At 40.2% G+C, this 25,412-nt stretch overlaps 2 protein-coding genes and 1 long non-coding RNA gene across 11 annotated transcripts in view; 1 reads left to right on the top strand and 2 right to left on the bottom strand.

Moving 5' to 3' along the window:
* LOC144329956 (uncharacterized) overlaps positions 1-14,677 on the bottom strand; it is a 30,117-nt gene extending 15,440 nt beyond the window's left edge. The window contains exon 1 of the long non-coding RNA XR_013395709.1: positions 14,575-14,677. This is a non-coding gene — a long non-coding RNA (uncharacterized LOC144329956). The remainder of the gene's footprint in view (positions 1-14,574) is intronic.
* SENP8 (SUMO peptidase family member, NEDD8 specific) lies at positions 4,106-25,252 on the bottom strand. 2 transcript variants are annotated; one of them, XM_015142594.3, is made up of 2 exons: positions 25,191-25,252; positions 4,106-5,486 (listed from the first exon to the last, which is right to left on the bottom strand). In XM_015142594.3, exon 2 carries the CDS (start codon positions 5,448-5,450, stop codon positions 4,812-4,814), a length of 639 nt encoding a protein of 212 aa, XP_014998080.3. In that variant the 5' UTR covers positions 5,451-5,486; positions 25,191-25,252; the 3' UTR covers positions 4,106-4,811.
* Positions 25,067-25,412, top strand: part of MYO9A (myosin IXA) — a 306,752-nt gene continuing 306,406 nt past the window's right edge. For all 8 annotated transcript variants that reach the window (XM_077939666.1, XM_077939675.1, XM_077939671.1 and 5 more), the window contains exon 1: positions 25,067-25,350. The gene's annotated coding sequence lies outside the window, so the exon portion shown is untranslated. The remainder of the gene's footprint in view (positions 25,351-25,412) is intronic.

Below are 25,412 nucleotides of genomic sequence, written 5' to 3'. Positions count from 1 at the left end.
GGAGCAGGAGCTGGCTAGGGAAGCAAAGCCTAGTATAGAAAACCTTGCCTGAGCCTGCATCATGGAGAAAGGGTTTTCTTCTAAATACAAGTTGCTTGGTTTTGGTACATGGAGGACAAAGATCCAGGAAACAGCCTTTGTCTTTTAATGCAAACTGCAGGTTCTAAGATTTTTTCCAGAGTAATGATAACTCTTCCCTATTACTGACACTGAAGATGACTATCACTTCGTTTGACACTCTGAGATGTTAATTTTTCCCTACATAAGAAAATTTAAGTGTATTCAGAACTTGATTTTTCCACCGAGCGTGGTGGTTCACACCTCTAATCCCAGCACTTTGGGAGGCCGAGGCGGGCAGATCACTTGAGGCCTGGAGTTCAAGACCAGCCTGGCCAACATGGAGAAACCCCACCTCTACTGAAAATACAAAAATTAGCTGGGCGTGGTGGCAGGCACCTGTAGTCCCAGCTACTTGGGAGGCTGAGGCAGGAGAATTGGTTGAGCCCTGGAGGCGGATGTTGCAGTGAGCTGAGATCACACCACTACACTCCAGCCTGGGTGATAGAGTGAGACTCCATCTCAAAGTGGAATTTCAGCCTCATAGTGGAACTTAGTGACCAATTTTCCCACTATTGTGCAGAGCATCTTTGCTTAGTCCCATTTACTTGATGCAATTCCTTTAAGCCCTCTTTTTTGGAGATTCCCCAGGCTGCTGCTCTTGTTCAACTTCCCATCTTTCATATACATGGAATATGAAAGGTGATTTAACACAGGACGTACAATGTAGGGTTTTTCTTTTTCTTTTTTTTTTTTTTGAGATGGAGTCTTGCTGCGTCGCCCAGGCTGGAGTGCAGTGGCAGGATCTCAGCTCACTGCAAGCTCCACCTCCCGGGTTCACGCCATTTTCCTGCCTCGGCCTCCTGAGTAGCTGGGACTAGAAGGCGCCCACCACCACGCCCAGCTAATTTCCTTTTGTATTTTTAGTAGAGACAGGGTTTCACCGTGTTAGCCAGGCTGGTCTCAATCTCCTGACCTCGTGATCTGCCCACTTCGCCTCCCAAAGTGCTGGGATTACAGGCGTGAGCCACCGTGCCCGGCCAATGTAGGGCTTTTAAGGTGCCCTACACCAGCAGAGCAGTATAAGGAGCTGATCCAAATATGACAATATATAAAACGAAGCCAGTTATTATATAGGTCCTGCTGCCTAGCAGTTAATTCAGATGACAATTTCTCACTATTAGTTTCTGTAACATACCAGCTGAATATATGAAGTTTAGAAACTGAGGCTAGACTACATTTAACATGTTCAAACGTGGAGTTCTTGCCATTTTCTAGGACAGGGAGAAAGGAATAGGTGGAAAAAGTGTGAGACGAGATGGAGGCCATGTGACTGAGCTTCTGAGTTTATTTATAAAATGAGAATAACAGTACCTGTTGAAACATAAGAACATAATAATTAATGAGATTATATATTTCTATAGAACCTCAAAAATGTACAAGGTACTTTATATATATGGTGATATATATAATGATGCATATATAATATGCAAGGTACTTGCATAGCATGTGTGCATAAAGTACCCTGAACAGTATAGAGTGATAAAAAGGTTAGTTGTTGCTATTCACTGTCCTGGAATAAGTTTCTCTTTTGTATATAACAGTAATTATCAGCCATTTTTTACATAGCTGTTTAGCTGCATAGCAATATAGAACTAAGTTTTCAAATTTGTTGTTAGTCTTAAAATGGAACTGAGCAGGACAGAAGGAAGATAAGGTTTATTTTGCAGATGAGAGTACTGAATCTCACTGACAGAGCCTGGATTTGACATTCATGCTCTAACACCATAGCATGTACATTTTTGTAAATAATTTTTTTTTTTTTTTTGAGATAGAGTCTTGCTGTGTTGCCTAGGCTGGAGTGCAGTGGCGCAATCTCAACTCACTGCAACCTCTGCCTCCCACGTTCAAGCGATTCTCCTGCCTCAGTCTGCCAAGTAGCTGGGATTAGAGGTGCCCGCCACCATGCCCGGCTAATTTTTGTATTTTTAGTAGAGACGGGGTTTCGCCATGTTAGCCAGGCTGGTCTTGAACTCCTGACCTCAGGTGATCTGCCCACGTTGGCCTCCCAAAGTCCTGGGATTACAGGCATGAACCATTGCGCCCGGCCTGCCCCATGTAACTGAGAAATTCTACTTTGTCATTTCAATGGAATGTGTTATTAAAACATATGGTCGATAGGGATATAGTAAAATTATAATATAGTCAAAATAATAAGGTACATATCAGAAACATAATCCACTTCATGTGATCTAGTTAGGACCAGTGCTTGTGAACTTCAACATATACCTGGCCAAATGGTTGAAATATTTGTGTTTTAAATACTATTACATAGGAAACCCACTGATACTTACATTTTCTACAACCATTTATAGCTGGGTTTACATATGGTAACCTTTCTTAATTCCATATTGATTCACGGGTTGGACAAGTGTGAGTAGACTTACCGGGCAATACAACAGGATATCTGAAAACAGGTTAGTTCAGTTTGATAATTGCTTAGCCCAGTTTTGAAAAACCTGCTTTCCTTTTGAATATTTTGACTAATTTTGCAGAATAGATCCTTTTGACTCTAAGAGAGAAGGGAATGCAATACCAGCAAAAGATTTTTTCCTATTTTGTGTCATGTAACATGAATGGTATGTGGTCAAGCAGGTGTGTAACCTACCGGGTACTATAGTATCCAGTGAAATACAAGTCAATTCTTAAATTCTCCTGTCATTTATAATGCTAACATTTACAAATGACATACTCAAAATTTCATGAGAAGACACTAATCTGTGGCACAGTCCAATCAGGCTAATGCATTTGGAAAAGGTAATTATACCTTTTTTATAATTATACATATATATATATATACATGTCTATACATGTGTGTATATATATTTTTCTATATATATTTAAAAGACAACCTTAGTTAAAAAAAATTACTTATAAGATGAATCTTAGGGAGTTAGGAAAGATTGTTCTCATATGCTTTAACTCTCAGACTGAAGATACTCTGATATTTAAATAAACATACTTTGCATTGTCAGAAAGATAACTTTTCCCAGAGAGGATTTGACTTCAATAGTCCAGATTAGCTGCCTAAGTCAACAGTCACTGTAATAACATTGTTTTCTTATCTTTATCTACACTTGTGGCCTATCAGCGACCTTTGTCACTTCTCTTGCTGTCCCTCCCTCTGTATTTGACCTCTATGGATGACTGCCAGTTCCTAATCTTTTTCCTAGCCCCATCTTCCATTAGGACTGGTTTTTATCCAAAATGTACTGACTTGAAATGGAAACTTTTTTTGATAGCTTTCTCTTTGACTTTTAGTTTCAACTCCTGCTCACTCAGGCCTGCTATGTAACCTGTACTTATTTACCCTTACTGTGTTTTCCCTTCTTGGCTAAAAGGAACCAAGTTACTTTCTCTGTGGTCACTGAGTGGTGAGGTTATTTTGGGCCATGCGGGCTGGGGGCAGGGTTAGGCTGGAGAGGTAGCTGAAATAAGTTTCATGGCTGAAGCTAATCTTTGGTTTTCAAGTCTTATATGCCTTGCAATCTAATTCTCATTAGGAATAGAATTAATGTGTGTACCCAACATGTCATCTGGTTGTTTACTATTTGAAACAACTGAAACACATCAGTGTTTCTGGAGGCATAGCATTTTGTTTTACTCTTCGTTCCACATTTTAAAAATTACATTCCTTGCATTTTTAATTAAGTAAAAGGGCTGAGAAAGGTAACTTTTCTTCCTTTATGTTTAAAAAACAAACCAACTCTAAGTCTGTGAAGTTTCAGATACAAAATCATCCTGAAATTACCATGACATAACTAAAAACAATTCTGCCAGAATTAAGGATAGAGAGGAAAACCTGTAACTATCAGGAAGCACAACTATTTATCTGAAACAACAGGTAGCCTTGGGAAGGTATCAACTATGAATTTTAGAAGCAAATAACTTTGGATATAAGGAGGAAGTGTGTGCATGGCTAATAGAAAAGGCAGAGAAAAGCAGTTATTAATCGAGAGTAGCAAGTCTACCCAATCAGTGAGCAAACTGAGAGGTCCACCAGACATTAATTTTAATGAGGTTACTCGAGATTTCCCCTTTCTTCAAGCATTCCAGGAATCAGATGGAGGAAGACAGGGTAACATCATCTTTATCAAATATTTGCAAACGTTATGCAGATAGCTGGAAAAGCCTGTGCATGGTGAATGGAAGAGATATCACATAAAACCGAGTAACTGTCTCATAATATTTAGGTCTTAAATGAAGTTAGGCCTTGATCTGCTTCCAGCCAGTTGATCTCTTAATTATGTAGGCTGTGCAACAAGTTTTTGGTTCTGTTTTATAGTTTTCTTCCCTGCATTCCTCTAGATTTAATATATTCTTGATTTGTTTTACAGATCACTGCTTTTCCTCCAGAAAAAGCCAATGTGGATAAGGGAGACTAAAGGAAATTAATTATGTACCAATAAGAAAAGTCTTACTTGAACCTTGTGTATAATAAATGTTCAAATAAGTTGGTTATAAGGTTTTGGTGTACAATTTCAAGGTATTTTCATAGAACATATTGCTCTCAAGTCAGGGTTAAAGTGAAACGTTCCATGGGGATAACACAGAGGATGATATTCTTTCAGGAAAAAGAGTATTAAGCTTTCCTCTACCAGGCATCTTCCCTCAGGCACTGAGATTGCAGCCATCCAACAAATGGGGAAGGGCAGAAAGAGGAGCCTTCAAAAGTCACAAATATACTTCAATAGTTACTTTTTAGCAAGTGTGGCAATGAGATCTTTCCATTCTCCCCTCTTCTTTGTGATGTATGTAGGGGTGAGTAGCTGTAGCAGTGATTCTGTCTGTTGCCTAAAGAAGTTCTGACACAAGGCCTCAGTGTTACATATCACGTACATCCCACAGTCATAGCTGTTTTGTTGGGCAGGGGCTTTCTCTTCCACAAAGGCCAGTTTGTCTCCTTTTCTGCCTAAGAAAGCTTCCAGTTTCTCTGCTACCTGCTTCGCGTGGACTGAGTTGCTCCTGCTATGGGAATCATAATGAAAAAAGCTATTTTTATCTCGGAGGTAGACCAATAAACTCCAGTGGGTTCCTCCGGCTGCCTGGTTGGAGTTATCATTGATGGCTAAAAATACAACTCTTTTGTGGGGGAGGTCCAGTGGTTCAAGGAACATGGCGATCTCTGCTGGGTTGCTAGTGCACTTGATGAACTGGGTGACTTCAGGGCTGATGAAACTGACATCATCAGAGCAGTCATGAAACTGACTGTTGGCAAAGTACTCAAAGGCAAACCCAATAATATGGTCATTGAGCCAGCTTGGCGGATCCAATAGTGAGACATCTGATTGCCGCAGCAGACTGTCCATGTAACTCAAGACTACGGGGTCCATCTTGTACTGACGAGGGCTGCTCAGAAATTCCAGAAGCTGAACAAGAGCCAGAAGACAATAATACTGTCAATAAATACCTGACTGTAAAATTGGGCTGGAAAATAGTAGTTACTTTTATAGGTTGTGGTAAAGAAATACACAGTTGACCCTTGGACAAGGTGGGTTTGATCTGTGCAGATCTACTTACACATGGATTTTCTTCCGCCTCTGCCACCCCTGAGACAGCAAGACAAATTGCTCCTCTTCCTCCTCCTCTTCAGCCTACTCAACATGAAGATGAGGAGGATGAAGACCTTTATGATGATCCATTTCCACTTAATGAATAGTAAATATATTTTCTTTTCTTCATGATTTTCTTAATATTTTCCCCTAGCTTACTTTATTGTAAGAATGCAGTATATAATACATTTACAAAACGTGTGTTAATTGGCTATGTTATTGATAAGGCTTCTGGTCAACAGTAGGCTACTAGTAGTTAGGTTTTTTTTTTTTTCTTTTTTGAGACAGAGTCTCACTCTATTGCCCAGGTTGGAGTGCAGTGGCACGATCTCAGCTCCCTGCAACCTCTGCCTCCTGGGTTCAAGCAATTCTTCTGACTCAGCCTCCCGAATAGCTGGGATTACAGGCATGTGCCACCACGCCCGGCTAATTTTTTTTGTATTTTAAGTAGAGACAGGGTTTCATCATATCGGCCAGGCTGGTCTCGAACTCCTAACCTTATGGTCTGCCCGCCTCAGCCTCCCAAAGTGCTGGGATTACAGGTGTGAGCCACCACGCCCAGTGTATTTAAGTTTTTAGGGAGTCAAATCCTACACCTAGGCCGGGTGCGGTGGCTCATGCCTGAAATCCCAGCACTTTGGGAGGCCAAGGTGGGCAGATCACTTGAGGTCAGGAGTTTGAGACCAGCCTGGCCAGCACGGTGAAACCTCGTCTCTACTAAAAATACAAAAATTAGCCAGGTATGGTGGGACATGCCTGTAATCCCAGCTACTCGAGAGGCTGAGGTGGGAGAATTGCTTGAACCTGGAAGGCGGAGGTTGTAGTGAGCTGAGATCATGCCACTGCGCTCCAGCCTGGGCAACAGAGCAAGACTACATCTCAAAAAAAAAAAAAAAAAAGTTATATCTAGAATTTTGACTGCATAGGGGGTTGGCACTCCTAGCCCCTGTGTTGTTCAAGGGTCAACTGTAACTATAAGAAATTCTAGCTTATGTGCTGCATGTAAACAATTAGAATGAAAACTGGAAAATTGCCATGTACACAGTAAGCATGAATTTTAAATATCCTCTTGAAGCACAGAAATTGGTTAAAATTATAGCTAATGTTTTACCAAACAACATACCATTAACTGTATTATTTGGCTCCTTAATGAATATGCATAATAACAAATTATATTAAAGATAAATTCAAAGAATCTAAAGAAAAAAGTTACTAATTATCAAGGGAAATAGTTTCCATTTCAACGTTAATTTTCTTCTCTCTCTTTTTTTTTTTTTTTGAGAAGGAGTCTCACACTGTCAACCAGACAGGAGTGCAGTGGCGCGATCCTGGCTCACTGCAAGCTCCACCTCCCGGGTTCACGCCATTCTCCTGCCTCAGTACCTCCCAAGCAGCTGGCACTACAGGGGCCCACCACAATGCCCAGCTAATTTTTTGTATTTTTAGTAGAGACAGGGTTTCACCATGTTAGCCAGGATGGTCTCGATCTCCTGACCTCGTGATCCACCCACTTCGGCCTCCCAGAGTGCTGGGATTACAGGCATGAGTCACTGTACCCGGCCTCAACATTAATTTTCAAAAGATAAGATAAAAATATTGCTTCTTCCTTCCATAATGGAACGTGACAAGTGATTAGGACTGTAGTTAAAAGGAACTGTAACTTTAAAAACAGAAAATCATAAGACTAATATAAATGAAATTCATTCCCGATTCTGCCCTGCTATGAGCATGAGTGATATAACATGTGTTTGCCTGTTTCATAGCTTTAGCCTCAAGGGGTATGATAAAGATGACGTAATGTTTACAATATAAGTTAGAACTTCTTTTGACTTCTTTTAAAAGGTAGTATGGGATAAGATTCTGGAAACCTGGGTCTAGTCCTAGTTTTACCACTGATTTGCTGGTATCATCTTGAGCAGTCATTTAAATGACTTTGTCCTTGTTTTTCTAAAAAGGTATAGGCCTTTTTTACAGATGGCATATAAAATCATTTAATCATTTTGTATGCCATCTGTAAAAAAGGCATATATCCACCTTACATACCCTAGAAAGTTGTAGAGAAGACCAAATAATTTTACCTGAAAGAAACTAAAAGAGTTTAAAAAGTTGTATAGTAGTATTTATCAATTAGATGACATTAGTAAGATAATCAGAAAATCTAGATAGAGCTCCAAACCAATCAAAGCAAATGAGGTTTGAAAACAAATATCCGTTAACATTACCTTGTTTAAATAAAAGAATGACTAACTTAGAGCAGAAGCAAGACAAGTTGTGTGATGAAATTAATATGCTTGTGACCCAAAGTGAGACAAGTCTGATGGGTGTGGGATATTTGAGCCTAACAGACTCAACAGAATTAACAGAGAGTTAGGTGTTATGCACTGACCTGGCAGCACAACAATATTTCTGAAAATCACACAGCAATAAACCGTCACATGCAGATTGAGAGTGCAAAAAAAGCCTATTATAAGAAAATAGTAATAATGCTGTAAAAGACAAGACTAGAATTATGACATCAATTTAATCAATTCTGACCATTAGACCAGTTATTTTACCACTTGACTACACTATTGAGCAATAATTTCGTGATATAACCATTTTCGTGTAACAAAATGCTGCAAAAACCTGTATGAAAAATCAATACACCCCTCAAGAAAAAAACCCAAAGTAGATGAAGGGACATCCAACATGGTTTAATGTAGACGCAGTACATCATAATCTGACTACTTGAGAAACAACATAAGGCTGCTTATGAGAAAAAAGAAAAAATATATAATAAGATGGCATGAATTAGGATCTTCTTAAGAAAAAAAGACTAATGGAGAGACATAAACTGGAGCCAAGAATGAAGTTAATGAGCCACAGAGCACATTTGTTATGAGTGGGCCACAAATTTGGCTCTAAGCTTTTTGGCATCTAACCAGACAAAGTTAAACATTCACAAAGTCCATAAGATAAAAACAAAGCAATTGCTCAGGAGAGGTAAAATAATTCTTTGTATTATGGTCCGATAGTTTTTTCTCAAGAGATTTTCTTTTTTTTTTTTTTTGAGACGGAGTCTTGCTCTGTCGCCCAGGCTGGAGTGCAGTGGCCGGATCTCAGCTCACTGCAAGCTCCGCCTCCCGGATTCACGCCATTCTCCTGCCTCAGCCTCCCAAGTAGCTGGGACTACAGGCGCCCGCCACCTCGCCCGGCTAGTTTTTTGTATTTTTTAGTAGAGACGGGGTTTCACTGTGTTAGCCAGGATGGTCTCGATCTCCTGACCTCGTGATCCACCCATCTCAGCCTCCCAAAGTGCTGGGATTACAGGCTTGAGCCACCGCGCCCGGCCAAGAGATTTTCATAAAAGACATGGTGCATCATAACAAATAGTACCTCACAATATCCTTACAACAGATGAAACAGTTAGATAGGATTGTTTCCTATAATAAGCTTTACTATCTAGCCTTATGGCAAATGGGCACAGATCAATCAAATGAAAGCAATTTGACAGAGGTTAGGTAATCAGCTTGTCGATGTGACTTGATGTAAGAGTTTATGAATATAAAGGCGGAATGACTGCTCCCTGGCTACAGCATCTGTCTCCCATGTCTTTAATAAACACTGCATAGTTGTGAGTGCCAGGTCATATAGCTTGGCAAAAACCCGGAGACTTACTCTCTACACTGCCTGCTGAAATCACACCCACTCTTCAACACCAACCCAACTAGGGAAAGGAGCCTATAAGAAGACTGCCTCAACAGTCAGTCATCTCTCACCTTGAAGGGAATGTCCACAGGCTGGGCTGAGATTTTCTTCAGAAATAGTTTTTGTGTTTTGTCTGTTTGATTTTTAAAATACCCAGCACATAGACAAAATGTTACTTAAGGCCCTAATTCTGTTCCATACAGCATGACAGCAACAGTTTAATTCCAAAAATTCTAATGCAAATATAACTCAACTAGCCTTTAGCCAAACCCATCCTTGGCCAAGAAAAATAACTCTAAACTTCATACTTGAAGACTTGAATTTTAGATTCAATTCTGTTACTCATTGGCTGTGTGATCATAAATAAATTAAATTTCCTTAACTCTCACTTTCCTTTTCTGTAAAGTGAAAACATTTTCTATTTTTATTTTTTATAGTCCATAGTTTTGTTTTGTTTTGTTTTGTTTTTAACACCTACTATGTCATGAATTCAGCAGCCCAGGCTTCTTTCTATTATTTCTCGCAAAGTGTGCTTCTCTGAGGCTGGGCACAGTGGGTCACGCCTGTAATCCCAGTACTTTGGGAGGCCGAGATGGGTGGAGCACTTGAAGCCAGGAGTTCGAAACCAGCCTGACCAACATGGCGAAACCTCGTCTCTACTAAAAATACAAAAATTAGCCAGGCGTGGTGGTGGGTGCCTGTAATCCCAACTACTCGGGAGGCTGAGGCAGCAAAAATGCTTGAACGCGGGAGGGGGAGCTTGCAGTGAGTTGAGTTCACGCCATCGCACTCCAGCCTGGGCAACAGAGCAAGACTCTTACTCAAAAACAAACAAAAAACAAAAAAGTGTGCTTCTCTGGGTGGAGCAGGCTAGTGCTTCAGGTGAACCCAGGCACCTTTCTCTTTGGCTTCCTTCTTTTTCCGATCATTTTCCTTCACGATTTCAGGAAGCTATCTCTGTTCTCAGAGTGCTTAATGCGCTCAATATGCACGTTAATTCTCTTGGCAAGAATCTTGCCCTTGTTTGTTTACAACAATGCCAACAGCATGCTGGGTATCACTGTAAGCTCTTCCAGTTTGCCATGGTAACACTTGTGGGGCATTCCTTTTTGAATAGTATCCATTCCCTTGATGTCTACAATATCATATTTCTTATAGATTCACATTATGTGGCCAAAGGAACAACTCCATGTTTTTTCCAAGGCCTAGAGAAGATATATTGGATGCCTCTCCTCTTTCCCTTTGTGTTAGTCATTTTGGCAAATTACTGGAAGATGGTGTTTTGGGCCAAAAGGCAGTATTTTTTATTTTTATATTAAAGACAGGGTTTCGCTCTGTTGCTCAGGCTGGAGCACAGTGGTGCAATCATAGCTCGGAGCAGGCTCAAACTCCTAGGTTCAAGCGAGTTTCCTGCTTCTGCCTCCAGAGTAGCTAGGACTGCAGGTGCATACCACCATGCCTGGCTAATTTTTAAATTTTTGTAGATACAGAGTCTCACTTTGTTGCCCAGACTAGTTTCAAACTCCCGAGCTCAAGTGATCCTCCTGCCTGTGCCCCACAAAATGTTGGGAATACAGGTGTGAGCCACTGTGCCCAGCTTAAAGTGAGAATAAGAATACATGACCTTTATCATGTGGTATTTGTCAATATAAAATAAAGAAACATACATAACTAGGATTTTAAAATACAACATAAGGCCAAGGCAGGCAAATTGCCTGAGATTAGGAGTTCCAGAGCAGCCAGGGCAACATGGTGAAACCCCGTCTCTACTAAAATACAAAAAATAAGCCAGCATGGTGGTGGTGCCTGTAGTCCTAGCTACTAGGGAGACTAAGGCACAAGAACAGCTTGAACCCAGGAGGCAGAGGTTGTAGTGAGCCTAGACAGCGCCACTGCACTTCAGCCTGGGTGACCGAGTGAGACTCCATCCAAAAACAACAACAACAACAACAACAACAAAAAAAAAAACAGAAAAAAAACCCCAAGAACAAATAAACAAACAAACAAAAAAGACAAAAAGTGTTCCTAGGTATAAATTACGGCATCAGTAATTTATAACCTAATGACTGATAACTGTAATGTACTTCACTTAACAAATGTTTACTGAGTGTTCTCCTTTGTGCCAGGGGGTGGCAATACAGAATGAGAATGAAATAGTTTCTACCCTTACTGAGCTTAAACCTATTTTGTTATAATGAACATATACTGCATATGCAATTCTTTTAGTCAATAAATACCTACTGAGCACCTAATATTAGGTCCTATGGGAGATACAAAGATGTATAAGGTGGTTTGTAGTCAATGAGATAAGAAATCCATAAGAGGCACACACAGAATGTATGGGAATTCACAAAAAGAATAATCTGGCTAACAGGATGAAAAGGCATGAGTGCTCGGATCAGAAATGGCTTTGAGGAAAGGGGCATAAAAGTGGGCTCTTGAAGGGCAAGTGGAGTTGGATGCATGGGGAAGACAGAGAGGCAAAGAAAGTGCTTTCAAATGTGGAGAGAATCCTGAATAGTCTAGCATGGCTAGAATGAAGTGGGAGTAGTAGGGGTACAGGCAAATATTAGAGGATTCTTAGAAGCTAAGTGGTGACAGACTGAATTGCGGTGAAGGAGTTTGAAATTTATACTGGAGGAAATGGGAGCCATTAATGGCTGGGTCAATGCTTTGGGAAGGTAATAATTCAGCCATAATATATAGAACTAATTGGTAGGGGGAAAAATGGAAAGCAGAGCTCAATTAGATTTTTTCTTTTTTTTTTGAGGTGGAGTCTCACTCTGTCGCCCAGGCTGGAGTGCAGTGGCGCGATCTTGGCTCACTGCAACCTCTGCCTCCTGGGTTCAAGCGATTCTCCTGTCTCAACCTCCCGAGTAGCTGGGATTACAGGTGCCTGGCACCATGCCTGGTTAATTTTTGTATTTTTAGTAGAGATGGGGTTTCACCATGTTGGCCAGGCTGGTCTCGAATTCCTGACCTCAGATGATCCACCCGCCTCAGCCTCCCCAAGTGCTGGGATTACAGGCATGAGCCACTGTGCCCGGCCCAATTAGATTTTTATTGCAAGTAAAGGTAGGAGGTAATGACCTAAAGCAGGAGAAATGATAGTAGGAATGTGGAGGAATAGATATTGTAGACAGAGCATCAATAAGACTCAATAAGTGATCAGAGGAGGGTAGATAAAAAAGAATTATGAGGCCAGGAGGCGGAGGTTGCAATGAGCCGAGACTGTGCCACTTGCTTCCAGCCTGGGGGATAGAGTGAGACTCCGTTTCCAAAAAAAAAAAAAAAAAAAAAAAGAATTACGAAATGGTCTGAAGGTTTCAGTTGGGGTGAGTGAGACGATGATAATAATATTATCAATGAGGTGGGAGAAAAGGAGACGGAAGGGGACCTTAGCAAAAAACCAGGAGCCATCTAGAATCATTTATGAATATTTCTTTTCTATGTAGTGAGTACTGTGCCTGGCATATCAGAAGTGCAATAAATGTTTGCCAGATGAATGAAATATTTTTAAAGGGAAGTCAGAAAATCTAGATTATGGGAAAAAAAGAAATAAGGCCACTTAAGATTTCTGTATTCTTTGTAATATCCTTATTCTCTGGTTTTGTGTTTTGCCTGTTATCCTTTATTGTTCTGTTGTTACTAGTAAATTTGTTCAGAGTTAAAAGATCTGTGTACTTGGTCTTGGTGGATGGTAAGCAAGACTAGGGGAAGGGCAAGAAAAGTGAGTGAACTGGGGAGCCAATGACCTCCTCATAGTTCTATTTGTAAAATCTTACCAAATATATTATAGCTCTATGTTTTGGGGCTAGGAAGTCTTGGGTCTAGGCTCTGACTTTGCCACTTACTATTTAAGTGATCGTGGGCAAGTTATTCATCCTCTTTCTGGGCCTCATTTTCCTCATCTGTAAGATTAGGTAGTAATAACATAATCACAGGTTGTTACACGAATTAAAAACATGAGTGAAAACACTCAGCACGTTGTCTGGTCTACAGTAGACTCTCAAAAAAAGTCAGTTTCCTTCCCTGTTCCCTATATTTGAGGTGGCAATAATGGACCCCAAAGATTTCTTGAAAATAAAGCACTTGTCTCTTTACATAAAGCCACAAAGTGATCAAAGATGAAACTAGCCATGGCATGACTCTGCTCTTGTGCTTTATCTTTGGCATAAGGAGAGCAAATGTGAAATCCAGGGAAAATTGTTCTCTCAATCTGAGTGAAGCAATGATGTTAATGTATTGTCAGTATACACAAATCCTGTGATTACAGGGGTTAGTTTATTGTATCTTCCGACTTCTTTTTTTTGTTTGTTTGTTTTTTTGTTTTTTGAGACGGAGTCTCGCTCTGTCGCCCAGGCTGGAGTGCAGTGGCGCGATCTCGGCTCACTGCAAGCTCCGCCTCCTGGGTTTACGCCATTCTCCTGCCTCAGCCTCCTGAGTAGCTGGGACTACAGGCGCCCGCCACATTTTTTGTATTTTTAGTAGAGACGGGGTTTCACCGTGGTCTCGATCTCCTGACCTTGTGATCCACCCGCCTCGGCCTCCCAAAGTGCTGGGATTACAGGCGTGAGCCACCGCGCCCGGCCGTATCTTCCGACTTCTGTAACTAAATGAAGCTAATATTGAATTCATTAACTTTTTTTTCTTTTGAGATGGAGTTTTGCTCTTTTTGCCTAGCCTGGAGTGCAGTGGCATGATCTCAGGTCACTGTAACCTCTGCCTCCCAGGTTCAAGCAATTCTCCTGCCTGAGCCTCCCGAGTAGCTGGGATTACAGGCGCCCACCACCATGCTTGGCTAATTTTTTATATATATATTTTTAGTAGAGGCGGGGTTTCACCATGTTGGCCAGGCTGGTCTCGAACTCCTGATCTCGGGTGATCCACCACCTTGGCCTCCCAAAATGCTGGGGTTATAGGTGTGAGCTACGGCACCTGGCCAGATTAACTTTTAACTGGAGGTGTTACTGCTGTTTCAGTCTGGATTTTTTTTTTTTTTTCTTTTTTTGAGACAGGGTCTCACACTCTGTCACCCAGGCTGGAGTGCAGTGGTGCAATCATGGCCACTGCAGCCTCGACCTCCTGGGCTCAAGTGATCCTCCTGCCTTAGCCTCCTGAGTAGCGGGGACCACAGGTGCCTGTCACCACGCCTGGCTAATTAAAAAAAGGAAAAAATGTGGCCGGACGCAGAGGCTCATGCCTGTGATCCCAGCACTTTGGGAGGCCGAGGTGGGCAGATCACCTGAGGTCAGGAGGTCGACACCAGCCTGACCAACATGGAGAAAGCCGGTCTCTACTAAAGAAAAAAAAATACAAAATTAGCTGGCGTGGTGGCGCATGCCTGTAATCCCAGCTACACGGGAGGCTGAGGCAGGAGAATTGCTTGAACCTGGAAGGCTGAGGCAGGAGAATCGCTTGAACCCGGGAGGTAGAGGCTGTGGTGAGCCGAGATCGCACCATTGCACTCCAGCCTGGGCATCAACAGCGAAACTGACTGAAAAAAAAAAAAAAAATTTGTAGAGATGAGGTCTCACTATGCTGCCCAGGCTGGTCTTGAACTCCTGGGCTCCAGTGATCCTCCTGTCTAGCCCTCCCAAAGTGCTGGGATGATAGGCGTGAGCTACCTCACCCGGACTCAATCTGGATTTTTAATGAATGGAAATGCTTAAAAATACTAATTTACAATGGCTATTAATGATAATTGTCTATTTTGTATAAGTATTTATTTTATGGGATTAAAATATATATTAGAGTCTTAAATTAACAAGCATTTTATATGGTATACAGCAATTCTCAAAACTTCAGGGAAAATAAGCCTGTTGGCTATTGAATTAAGTAGTGCTCCAGATAAATTTGTTTTACTGAAAACATACTTCTCCAGAATTGTGACCTTTACTCATTTTTTTCTAATTATTCAGTAAGCGTTCCTTAAAAAAAGAGAGAGAGAAACAGCCTCATTCAAGTATGTTTTTTAAAAACATTACAAAGTAAGTGCAGATTATAAAAGTCAGTTGTTTCTAAATGCAATTGCCTTCCTCACTCCCTTTGGCTACGATTTTAAGTTGTACCAAACTACAAATGCTCAGAGACGCATCTATGCTTCTCTAAATGGATACATGCCCATGTGCCAGCAGATAGCAACAAAGTCCAAGAAACAAACACAAGTTAATCACAGAGCATCTTCCTAGAGCTTTAATTTGACCAACTTTAGGGGAAAGAGCTAAACAACTTAATCATTGACTTAAAACATTTAAATCAGCAACTAAAAATATTTTAATTATTAACATAAACTTGGGCATAAAATGCAAAATCAGCATGAAATTTAAAAATAAAATATGAGAGTCTCATAGAACTTTTGCAACTGTGGCAGGCAATTTTTTCTGTTTCATTCAGTTTCCTCTGTTGGCTTGGATACTTCAGGGGAACAGTCTAATAACTACTTACAGCTGATGTGTTTGTGACATAAACCTCAAATTCTTAGGAACCAGATTCCCTAATAATAAAGGAATGAGCACAAGCTTATGCTTTAGCAGCTTAAATGTGTACAGGAGAGAAACATTTATTAAAGCAAATTTATTCATTTGGTTAAAATATATTTACTGATGTCTTATGTGTCCCAATTTTGCCTGCCATAATCAGACTGAAAACTGAACCTGGTTACTATATAATGGATTACAGACATCATTCAAGAGTTAGTTTTTTTCTTTCTCTCTCTCTCTCCTCTCTGTTTTTTCTTCCTACCTTCCCCTCCCCCTCTCCCCTCTCCCTCTTTCTTTCCTTCTTTGAAAACGTCTCACTCTGTTGCCCAGGATGGAGTGCAGTGGCACAGTCATAGCTCACTGCAGCCTTTAACTGATGGGCTCAAGTGATCCTCCCATCTTGACCTTCCAAGTAGCTATATGCACTATAGGTGCATACCACCATGTCTGGCTAAGTAAAAATTTTTTTTTAAAATAGAGGCAGGGTCTCCCTGTGTTGTCCAGGCTCATCCCAGAGTTTTCTACTGTCTTCACACCTCAAATCCAATTGACAACAAGTCCTGTTGATTCTATAGCCTAAATGTTCTAAATCTGTCCAGTGCTTTCCATCTTCACTATTATTACCTTAGTCAAATCTATCACCATTTCTTTCCTGACCTAGCCTAAGAGGTCTCCTATTTATACTACTGACCCTGCCAATAAATTTTCCATCAAAATAATTGTTTAAACATTTAAATTAGGTCAGGTCTGTTTCCTGCTTAGGACTCTCTAGTAGCTCACTATCATACTCGGAAAAAAATGAAAATTCCGTACCCTAGTTTACAAAACCCTACATGAAAATGTGGCTTCAGCTATTTCTCCAACCTTATCTCCTCCTATCTCCCTGCTTGTCCACTAAGCCCCAGCCACAAAGACTTTCTTTTTATTCCTCAAATACACCAAGCTTTTTCCCTCCTGAGGGTGGTACAAGTTGTGCCTGGACCTTCTAGGAGTTAGCTCCTTCTGTTGGACAGATCTTAGTTTAAATGCCACTAAGTCACAGAGGTCTCAGGGCAGCCAAAATAAAGAGGCCACCAGTTACTATCACTCTAATTTCAATTCCTTGAATAGCACTGATGACTATGTGATAGTTTTTAATTTATTTATCGGTTCATATTCTTTTTTCCTCCCCCTGCCTCTTCTCTTTCCCTTTCCAAAACAAGAATGTAAGCTCTATGAAAATAAGACGACAAGGGGCCCTGTCTGCCTTGTTTGCCATTTTAACCCCAGGGCCTAAAACAGTGCTTGTCAGGCAGGTACTCAATAAATAAATGTAGAGTAAATGAATACATGAGTATACAGCTCAACATAATATAAATCAAGTTCGGCAGAGAAATGTTTACATTTACAGAGTCTGGGAAGTGAAAGGGCCTTTACTATCACTTCTAATTTAATTTCCAACTCCATGCAAGAATTCATTTCTGCTCTCAGGGAGAAAGGTGCAGAACCTTGACTTAAAACTAGGGGTGTGGTATTGGAGCAGAAATAGATAAATCAATAGAATAAAAAAATTCATATGTAGATAAGAAATTTTAAATATGATGACGGAGTCTTTACAAATCAATGAGAGAGTCTGTTCTCGTAGTTTAGTAGAAATCATGTTTGCCTGACAAATCAACAGAGAAATTATGGATTATTCTAGCGTTTTCAGCGTGTTTGTGTGTTCCCCTGAACATTATGTTCCTATAGCAGTGCTGTCCAATAGGACTTCTTGTGACAGAAATTTTCTTTTTTTATTTTTTGAGATGGAGTCTCACTCCGTCGCTCAGGCTGGAGTGTAGTGGCGTGACCTTGGCTCACTGCAACCTCTGCCGCCCGGGTTCAAGTGATTCTCCTGCTTCAGCCTCCCGAGTAGCTGAGATTACAGGCGCCTGCCACTGCGCCTGGCTAATTTTTGTAGTTTTTTAGTAGACACAGGGTTTCACCAGCTTGAGCAGGCTGGTCTTGAATTCCTGACCTCGTGATCCACCCGCCTCGGCCTCTCAATGTGCTGGGATTATAGGCATGAGCCACGGTGCCTGGCCCAGAAATTTTCTTTGATCTGCAAAATGTTCAATACAGTAGCCACTAGCTCCTTGTGGCTATTGAGTTCTTGAAATATGGTCAGTGTGACTGAAGAATTGACTAATTTTAATTAACTAAAATTTAAATAGCCACACGTGGCTAGTGCTAGTATACTGGACAGCTCAGTTCCATAGGCTTTCATAGGTATTTGCTGAAATACCTATGAAGTGGGATTACATGGTTTAAAAAAATAGCTCACACCTATAATCCCAGCACTTTGGGAGGCCGAGGCAGGCAGATCACCTGAGGTCAGGAGCTCGAGACCAGTCTGGCCAATATGGCAAGACCCTGTCTCTACTGAAAAATACAAAAACAAATTGGGCATGATGGTGCGTGCTTGTAATTTCCGTTACTTGGGAGGTTGAGGCAGGAGAATTGCTTGAACCTGGGAGGCAGAGGTTGCAGTGAGCCGAGATCACCCCACTGCACTACAGCTTGGGTGACAGAGTGAGACTCCATCTCAAAATAAAGAAATAAAAAAGAAAAAAGATTACATGGTTAATTAAATTAGGGAATGCTAACTCCTAATGCACACACACACACACTAGAAGCTAATGAGACTTTGACGATAAAAAATTTTAACTTTTTTTGGTATGATCTTTTCCCAAACTTATTTGACCATGAAATCCTCTTTCTTTTTTTGGAGGAATATCTAATAGTACTTTTATTATCTGTGTATTGAAGTATGGGATATGCTTGCTGGATTTTTTAATAAGTAGCGTTGGCACAACTTGTTAACTATTTGATTAAAAAAGTAAAGAGTTTTACCTCATACCTTATATCAAATTATTTTTTAGATAGAATACAAATTTAAATATTAAAAAGTTAAAAAAATTGTTAGAAAATATTAGTTAATACACTTACATGGCTGGTCAATAAACACATGAAGAGACACTGGACATCAGAGTAGTAATCAAATAAATGCAAGTTAAAATTTCATTTTTTTACCTGTCGAGTTAGCAAAGATGAAGAAAACTAATAAAAACTAGCATTGCTGAGAGATTATGGGAAATGAGTAAATGATGCCTCATTTTGATAGGAGTGTCATACATGCAAGTGTTTTCAAGGGTAATTTGCCATTATATTGGAATTCTTAAGAAATTTATATATGTAGGTATTATACTTTCATACATTTATCTTAAGGGAAACATTAACAATGTGTGCAAAAATTCAACAAGTCACATGGCAGTATTTATAACAGAAAAACTGGAAACAACCTGGAGTTCAAAAAAGGACTGGTAAATTAAATAACAGGGTTTCCACATGATGGAATAGTTTTCAGCCATTACATATAATATTATCAATACAAATTTATTAACAGAAAAATGTTCATAATGTGCTTTGATATAAACATCTGTATATGATAAAAATACACACAAAAATAATCAAGAACGATATCCATCAAGTGTAAATATCATTTTAAGAAATAGGATTAATACTTTTTTGCCTTTTTCCTTCTACCTTTTGATACTGTGCTTTAATTTTTCCCCTTCTCTTAATAATGAACACATAATTAGTAAATACAGTGATTTCACTGAAGAGGAAGAAAAGATGTACCAGTTCCCACTCTTACAATGACATAAAGTATTTCCATTTTTTCAACTTCTGAGTCTTACTTCTGTCCTCTGGATAAAACAGGTAAATCTAATCTCTTTTCCATAAATGTTCAAACACAAATATTTAAAAATAATTTGATATTTACTAAAATTAGAAGATTATGTCCAACTTCTAATGTCTGATTCAACTTGCACTTTCACAAAAGGAATCACATCCAAGACCAAATATGCTTTTTATGGCAAAAATATTTTCAGGAAGGAAGTTCATGGCTTTTTTTTGGGGTTTCAATTTCCCCCCAATTAAACATTTCCTTTTAAAACTAAGCCTAAGTCATCTGGAGATCTGTATAACGTGGCATGTAAGAATGACCATCAAGATTTATTATATTACCCTCTTGAGTACACAGATTAGATTTTACTCATCCTTCTACCTTCAGTGCCTGACAAACTAGAGTTTTAATAAATAAATATTTTTCCTGAGGGAGCAAAATACGGAAGTGAAACGTATCTTGAAAAACTCAGGAAAACACAACACTGTTATAAATGTAAGAAATATTCTCAATTGTATAAATGAATTATGAATTTAAACAACATTCCTATAACATCAATATTTCACAGAGGAATTCAGCTCTCAAAGTACAAAATCCACTTGGTGTGACGATGATGCTTGGTAACTCTATTGCTATAAATTCCACTTTATTCCGCCTGGGGCCAAGGAGATAAAACAGGTGACTTTTTAGGATTTCATCTAACACCAAGGCTCTCCATTTATTGCTCTGGAACTAGGCACAGCGATCAATGGCTAAGATGTCATTGACCATGAAAATAATTTTATTCCTGGTCTACCATTTCTACCTCAAGAGTTCCATTTGTAGGCTGGGTGTGGTGGCTCATGCCTATAATCCCTGCACTTTGGGAGGCCAAGGTGGCTGGATCACCTGAGGTCGGGAGTTCTAGATCAGCCTGACCAACATGGAGAAACCCTGTCTCTACTAAAAATACAAAATTAGCCAAGCGTGGTAGTACACAACTGTAAGCCTAGCTACTCGGGAGGCTGAGGCAGGAGAATCGCTTGAACCCGGGAGGTGGCGGTTGTGGTGAGCCGAGAGCACGCCATTGCACTCCAGCCTGGGGAAGAAGAGCAAAACTCTATTTCAAAAAAAAAAAAAAAAAAAAAAAAAAAAGTTCCATTTGTAATTGTGTCACAGTTTTTGTCCTCAATATAAACCTGGTAGATACCAAGTTTTTCTTGTGGTGACTTAGTTTTGCTTCAAATTTTCTGAGAAATGACTTTACACAATTGCAAACTTTGAAATGACTAGGAGTGAGGGCCAGGTGTGGAGAGGCCATTAGAATTAATAAGACATCTGTGTAAGATAATATTTTATAAAGGTGTAGATAGAACTTTATTTTAGTACATGTGGTAACAAAGTCTGATAAGGAGTGGTTAAGCTAAAGCCACGATTTACCTCATTTCACAGATAATCACTGTGGTCAGCACATGGCAGCTCTATGCAAACACACTATTTGAAAGAACATAAAAAAATATGATCTTTTAATCTCATTTGTTCTGAGGATTTCAAATCCTGGCAAGTTACTTTTCTCATAGATAGTTAAAAGGTAAATTGTCATTACAAATTGCTCATTAGTGGGTTTCAAAAATGTGCCTGGCACATAGTAGAGGTTCAATAAATATCTAATGAATGAATGAGTAATGAATCACACCTCTTTGAGAGTTTTATTCACTGGCCGTCAGGGAAAGCAAGCCTAAGGTTTTCAAACAATAACACAGATGCTCAAAATGGTAACTACAGTTGGGACAAATTTTTTGGGATCAAGACAATGATCCAGTGCTTATATAAGTTGATTGTGGAGTAAGCCATTTAATTGGGAGCCAGAGAAAGGAACTCTCAGAAATTTTCTGTAAGTAATAAAAATCATTAAAAAGCCTCATAAAAGTATTATTTCTGATTTCAGATAGACCCACTCCTCCTCCTCCTGCAAAACGTATCAGATAGCTGAACCTCAAGTTCTCCATAAACTTGATTTTTCGTATCACCACCCAGATGGCCTCCAATTATTTGATGGACAGAAAGTCACTATAGGCTAGTCACGCTGAAGAAGGTGGTAATGGTGGCCTCTCTGAGAACCTAGTTCTGGAAATTAATTTTATAGGACTCATTTGGATCAGTAATACCTGAACCCCAAATTCAATTCTTTAGAATACGTTTAAAAAGTACATAATTTGGGTACTAGCTGGATTTGAGCAGTAAGTTTTTATAGTCTGGTATTGATCAGTTTCGAAGGAGATGGGCTGCCTGGGCCTTGAGGACTTTCCGTTCTTTGCTAATGTGTTTAAACTAAACTTCTTTCCCATCCAAGAAGTTTAAGGAATTGGCAGAGAGAGAGGAGTTCTGACTTTTAAAAGTCAGAAATGTAGGACTCACAGGTATAGATGGAATTTGACTGAGGAAGGCCTTGGCAAGATCTGTGAACTTATGGTAAGGCCATTGCTTTATTAGAAGTACTAACAATATCATTTATAATTCAAAAGACTGGGCTAGCCTCTTGACCACATAAAATGTTAACTGACTTCCACACTGGGGTATATATTCCTGTTGAAAGGTATGCAATTTATTCCAATGTATGTTACTCTAGCCTGGTCAGCACACTGTGGAAATAAAGGAATTTAGCAGACTCTCTAGAGATCACCTCAAGATTTTTTTTTTGAGACAGGCTCTTTCTCTGTCACTCAGGCTGGAGTGCAGTGGCATGAACACTTCAGCCTCGACCTCCTGGGCTCATGTAATCCTCCTGCTTCAGTCTCCCATGTAGATGGGACCACAGGCAGGCACCACTATGTCTGGCTAATTTTCTTCTTCTTTTTTATATTTTTTTGGAGAGACAGGGTCTCACTTTGTTGCCCAGGCTGGTCTTGAACTCCTGGGCTCAAGTGATCCTCCTGCCTCAGCCTCCCCAAGTCCTGGGATTACAGGCCTGAGCCACTGCACCTGGCCCAAGATTCCGTTTTTTAAAAATTAACTTATTGGTCTAGTCTCTTCATTCCTATCTTCTCTTTAGATGATCTAACCTGCACATTATTCTAGATTTTCAAACAGAACTTTAATCACATTATTCTACTCCAAAAATTTTAACAACCCTCCATTGTCTACCAAATTAACTACAAATTATAGCCTGGCATTCAATGATTTCCACAAAAATAGCCCCAATCTACCTTTCCTGATTTATTTTCTGGTATTGCTCTCACAGATATATACATCCACAAGCTTAGTCCCTCTGCAGGCCCCGGTTATTAGGAAACAGTGGGATAGTACTGGTTGCTGCCCCAGAGGTAAAGGAGACACAGAAGAAAACAGCCAGCTTCTCATCCCAGCAGAGAGGCTGGGAAGTGAACACTGCTTCATCATTTTTCTGAAACATAGATTTGATGTCATGCTCTAGATTAAAACCATTACACTGAGATATTTTTAAACTTAGGATCCATAGACCAGGATGTGGCTAGAATATCAGGGTTCTGTGAACTTAGACTGGGAAAACAATTTGTTTTCAATAATCAGTAGCTGAAATTTAGCATTTCTTCAATAAGTGTGGACCATAAACTACAGTATTAGCATTCTCTATTTTTTCCAATAGAAATCTGATATTTTCACATCACATTAAAGTTGCTGCAGGCATTTCAAAATATATAGTCATCATTACTTAGAAATTATATAATTAGACCTGCTGCCAGATTTTATTTGATGCATAAAGTGCATATATATCACACATTTAATATTTTAAAAACTTAAAAAAATTAGTTTCCTTTATATTAGTATGTATTCTATTTTATACATTTAAGAACATTTTTCTGAGACTAAGTCTATAAGCTGGACTGCCAACGAGGTCCACTGGGTAAAAGAGGTTAAGAACCTTTTTTGTACTTATCAATTGTTTCTAGTATCATATATAATCTAAACTCTTCACCATGGAATTCAAGGCTCCTCATAATCTGTTCACACCCACTTTATCATCTTCATCTCTGTCCCACCTCTACTCTCCATGCTATGCTCTAGCTTTACTAGACAACAATAACTCGTTCTTATCTGGGTCAGATAGACAGGTTTTTGGATTAACCCTAGTTAATACATAGCAGCCATACACTGTCTTGGTCTTTACCTCATACAGCTTCTCTGCCTGCTAATTCTTTGTTTAAAGGCCTAGTTGTCCCTAATACGGTAATTTTCGATCCTAATAGAGCTGTATTTTAAATATCTTTATATCTCATTACTAATTTAAATGATAAATAACAGAAAAAGATTCTAAATTGGCAAGGCACTGTATGTAGTAATCTCACGGGAGTGGATGTTGGTCTTTGCATCTCATAAATTGGCTTAGCTCTGGATGTTGGTCTCTGCATCTCATAAATTGGCTTAGCTCTGATCATTTTTGGGGACAGATTCGGGGATGGCCTTTGAGCGGTAAGGCTGGAGACAACAGCTGACTAATTCTGGATGGAAGGGAAAGGGAGAGCAAAGAGACGAGTAACTAAGTTGGACCTGATAAACACTGAGGAATGAACAGTGCTGAAGGGAAAGGCAAGAGTGGCTCCTTCTCCCATTTCCCAGACCAGTTATTCAAAACATAACGCCACTCAAGTTTCTCATTCCATCTCCAAGCCTCTCCATAGTTAAATGACCTCCATCTTAATGTTACAGAGCCAACTCCCTCAACTTCTCTCTAGTTTAGTGGGTCTCAATCTTTAGCATTAGAGTCACCTGTGGAGCTTTAAAACAGTACTGACACCTGGCAAAACACAGAATTTAATTGGTCTAGAGTGGGGCAACAGTATTGGTTTTAACAGTTTCCCAGGTGATTGAAATGCACATACAAGGTTGTTTTCCACTAGTGCTCTCGATCTTGTAAATTAGCCTCCCTCACCCTCGAAGAGTCCACTTCTCGGTTTCGTGTACACTTTTGAGTCTTCTACCTAAACAGAAAACATTCCTGAGGGCCATATTCTGGTTCCTCATTTCCCTCACTTTATAATGATGCTTCTTTAAAGGGAAGTCTACAGTACGGTTTCCATCAGATTTTACTTTTCTTTTGACTCTTTCAAACCACCACTGTCACATGCTTTTGCACCCGTTATTCTTTTACCTCCTCTCTTATTTCTTTGACCAGGTACTGGATCACTAGTCTTTTAACACAGTCCTCTAAAAGTGACCCAAAAGTCACCTTGGAAAGGGCTTCCTCACGTTCTCCTCCTACACAACCTGGGACCCCTCTTCTGTGCGCAGACAGCATCCCGTGCATTTTTCTCAATTATCACTTTATTGTACTACTACTGCGGATTCTCTCACGGTCTCCTATATAAAAGCACTTCAAAAAGCTGATACTATTTCATTCGCCTCTGACATTCTGGAACCCAAGACATGGAAACCACTCAGTGAAAAAGTCTGAGGAATGAATGGAAACGAAGACTTGGAAACGGAGGTCGGGGCGGGGACAATGAGGGTGGGTGGGAGGAGAGAGCGTGCGTGTTTGAAAGGGGGCGGGGGCTGTGACCGGCGGCGCTGAGAATCCAGGTCCAGAATCGGGAGGGAGCACAGATACGCCAGAATCTGAGTGAATGGGGAAGCGATCCACTGCCGGGACAAACTGAGACAAACCAAAGTGGGGAGGAGGCTTCTTACCTGCCTCGGGCCTCACCACCCCAACCAGCCTTCAGACACCTCTGTATTGGCCGGAAATCGACAGCTACGGTCGCAAACCCAGAGGTTTCTTCCCCAACCTTGCGACATCCCTCTCCAGTACAGGGAGAATCTAAGGCAGAGTTCCCCGCTCTGCCGTAAGGTGAGGAAGAAAAATTTGGGCGGGGCGGCCTGGGGCCTAGGAAATGGGGCGTGCCCGCGCAA

Source organism: Macaca mulatta, chromosome 7 (assembly GCF_049350105.2).
Source record: "Macaca mulatta isolate MMU2019108-1 chromosome 7, T2T-MMU8v2.0, whole genome shotgun sequence".
Taxonomy (NCBI): Eukaryota; Metazoa; Chordata; class Mammalia; order Primates; family Cercopithecidae; genus Macaca; species Macaca mulatta.
The sequence above is the reverse complement of the archived record's forward strand: the minus strand, read 5'-3'. Positions and strand labels throughout refer to the sequence as shown.

Excerpts from the sequence above, each read along its gene's own strand:
- SENP8 (XM_015142594.3), bottom strand. The coding sequence starts at position 5,450 with ATGGACCCCGTAGTCTTGAGTTACATGGACAGTCTGCTGCGGCAATCA.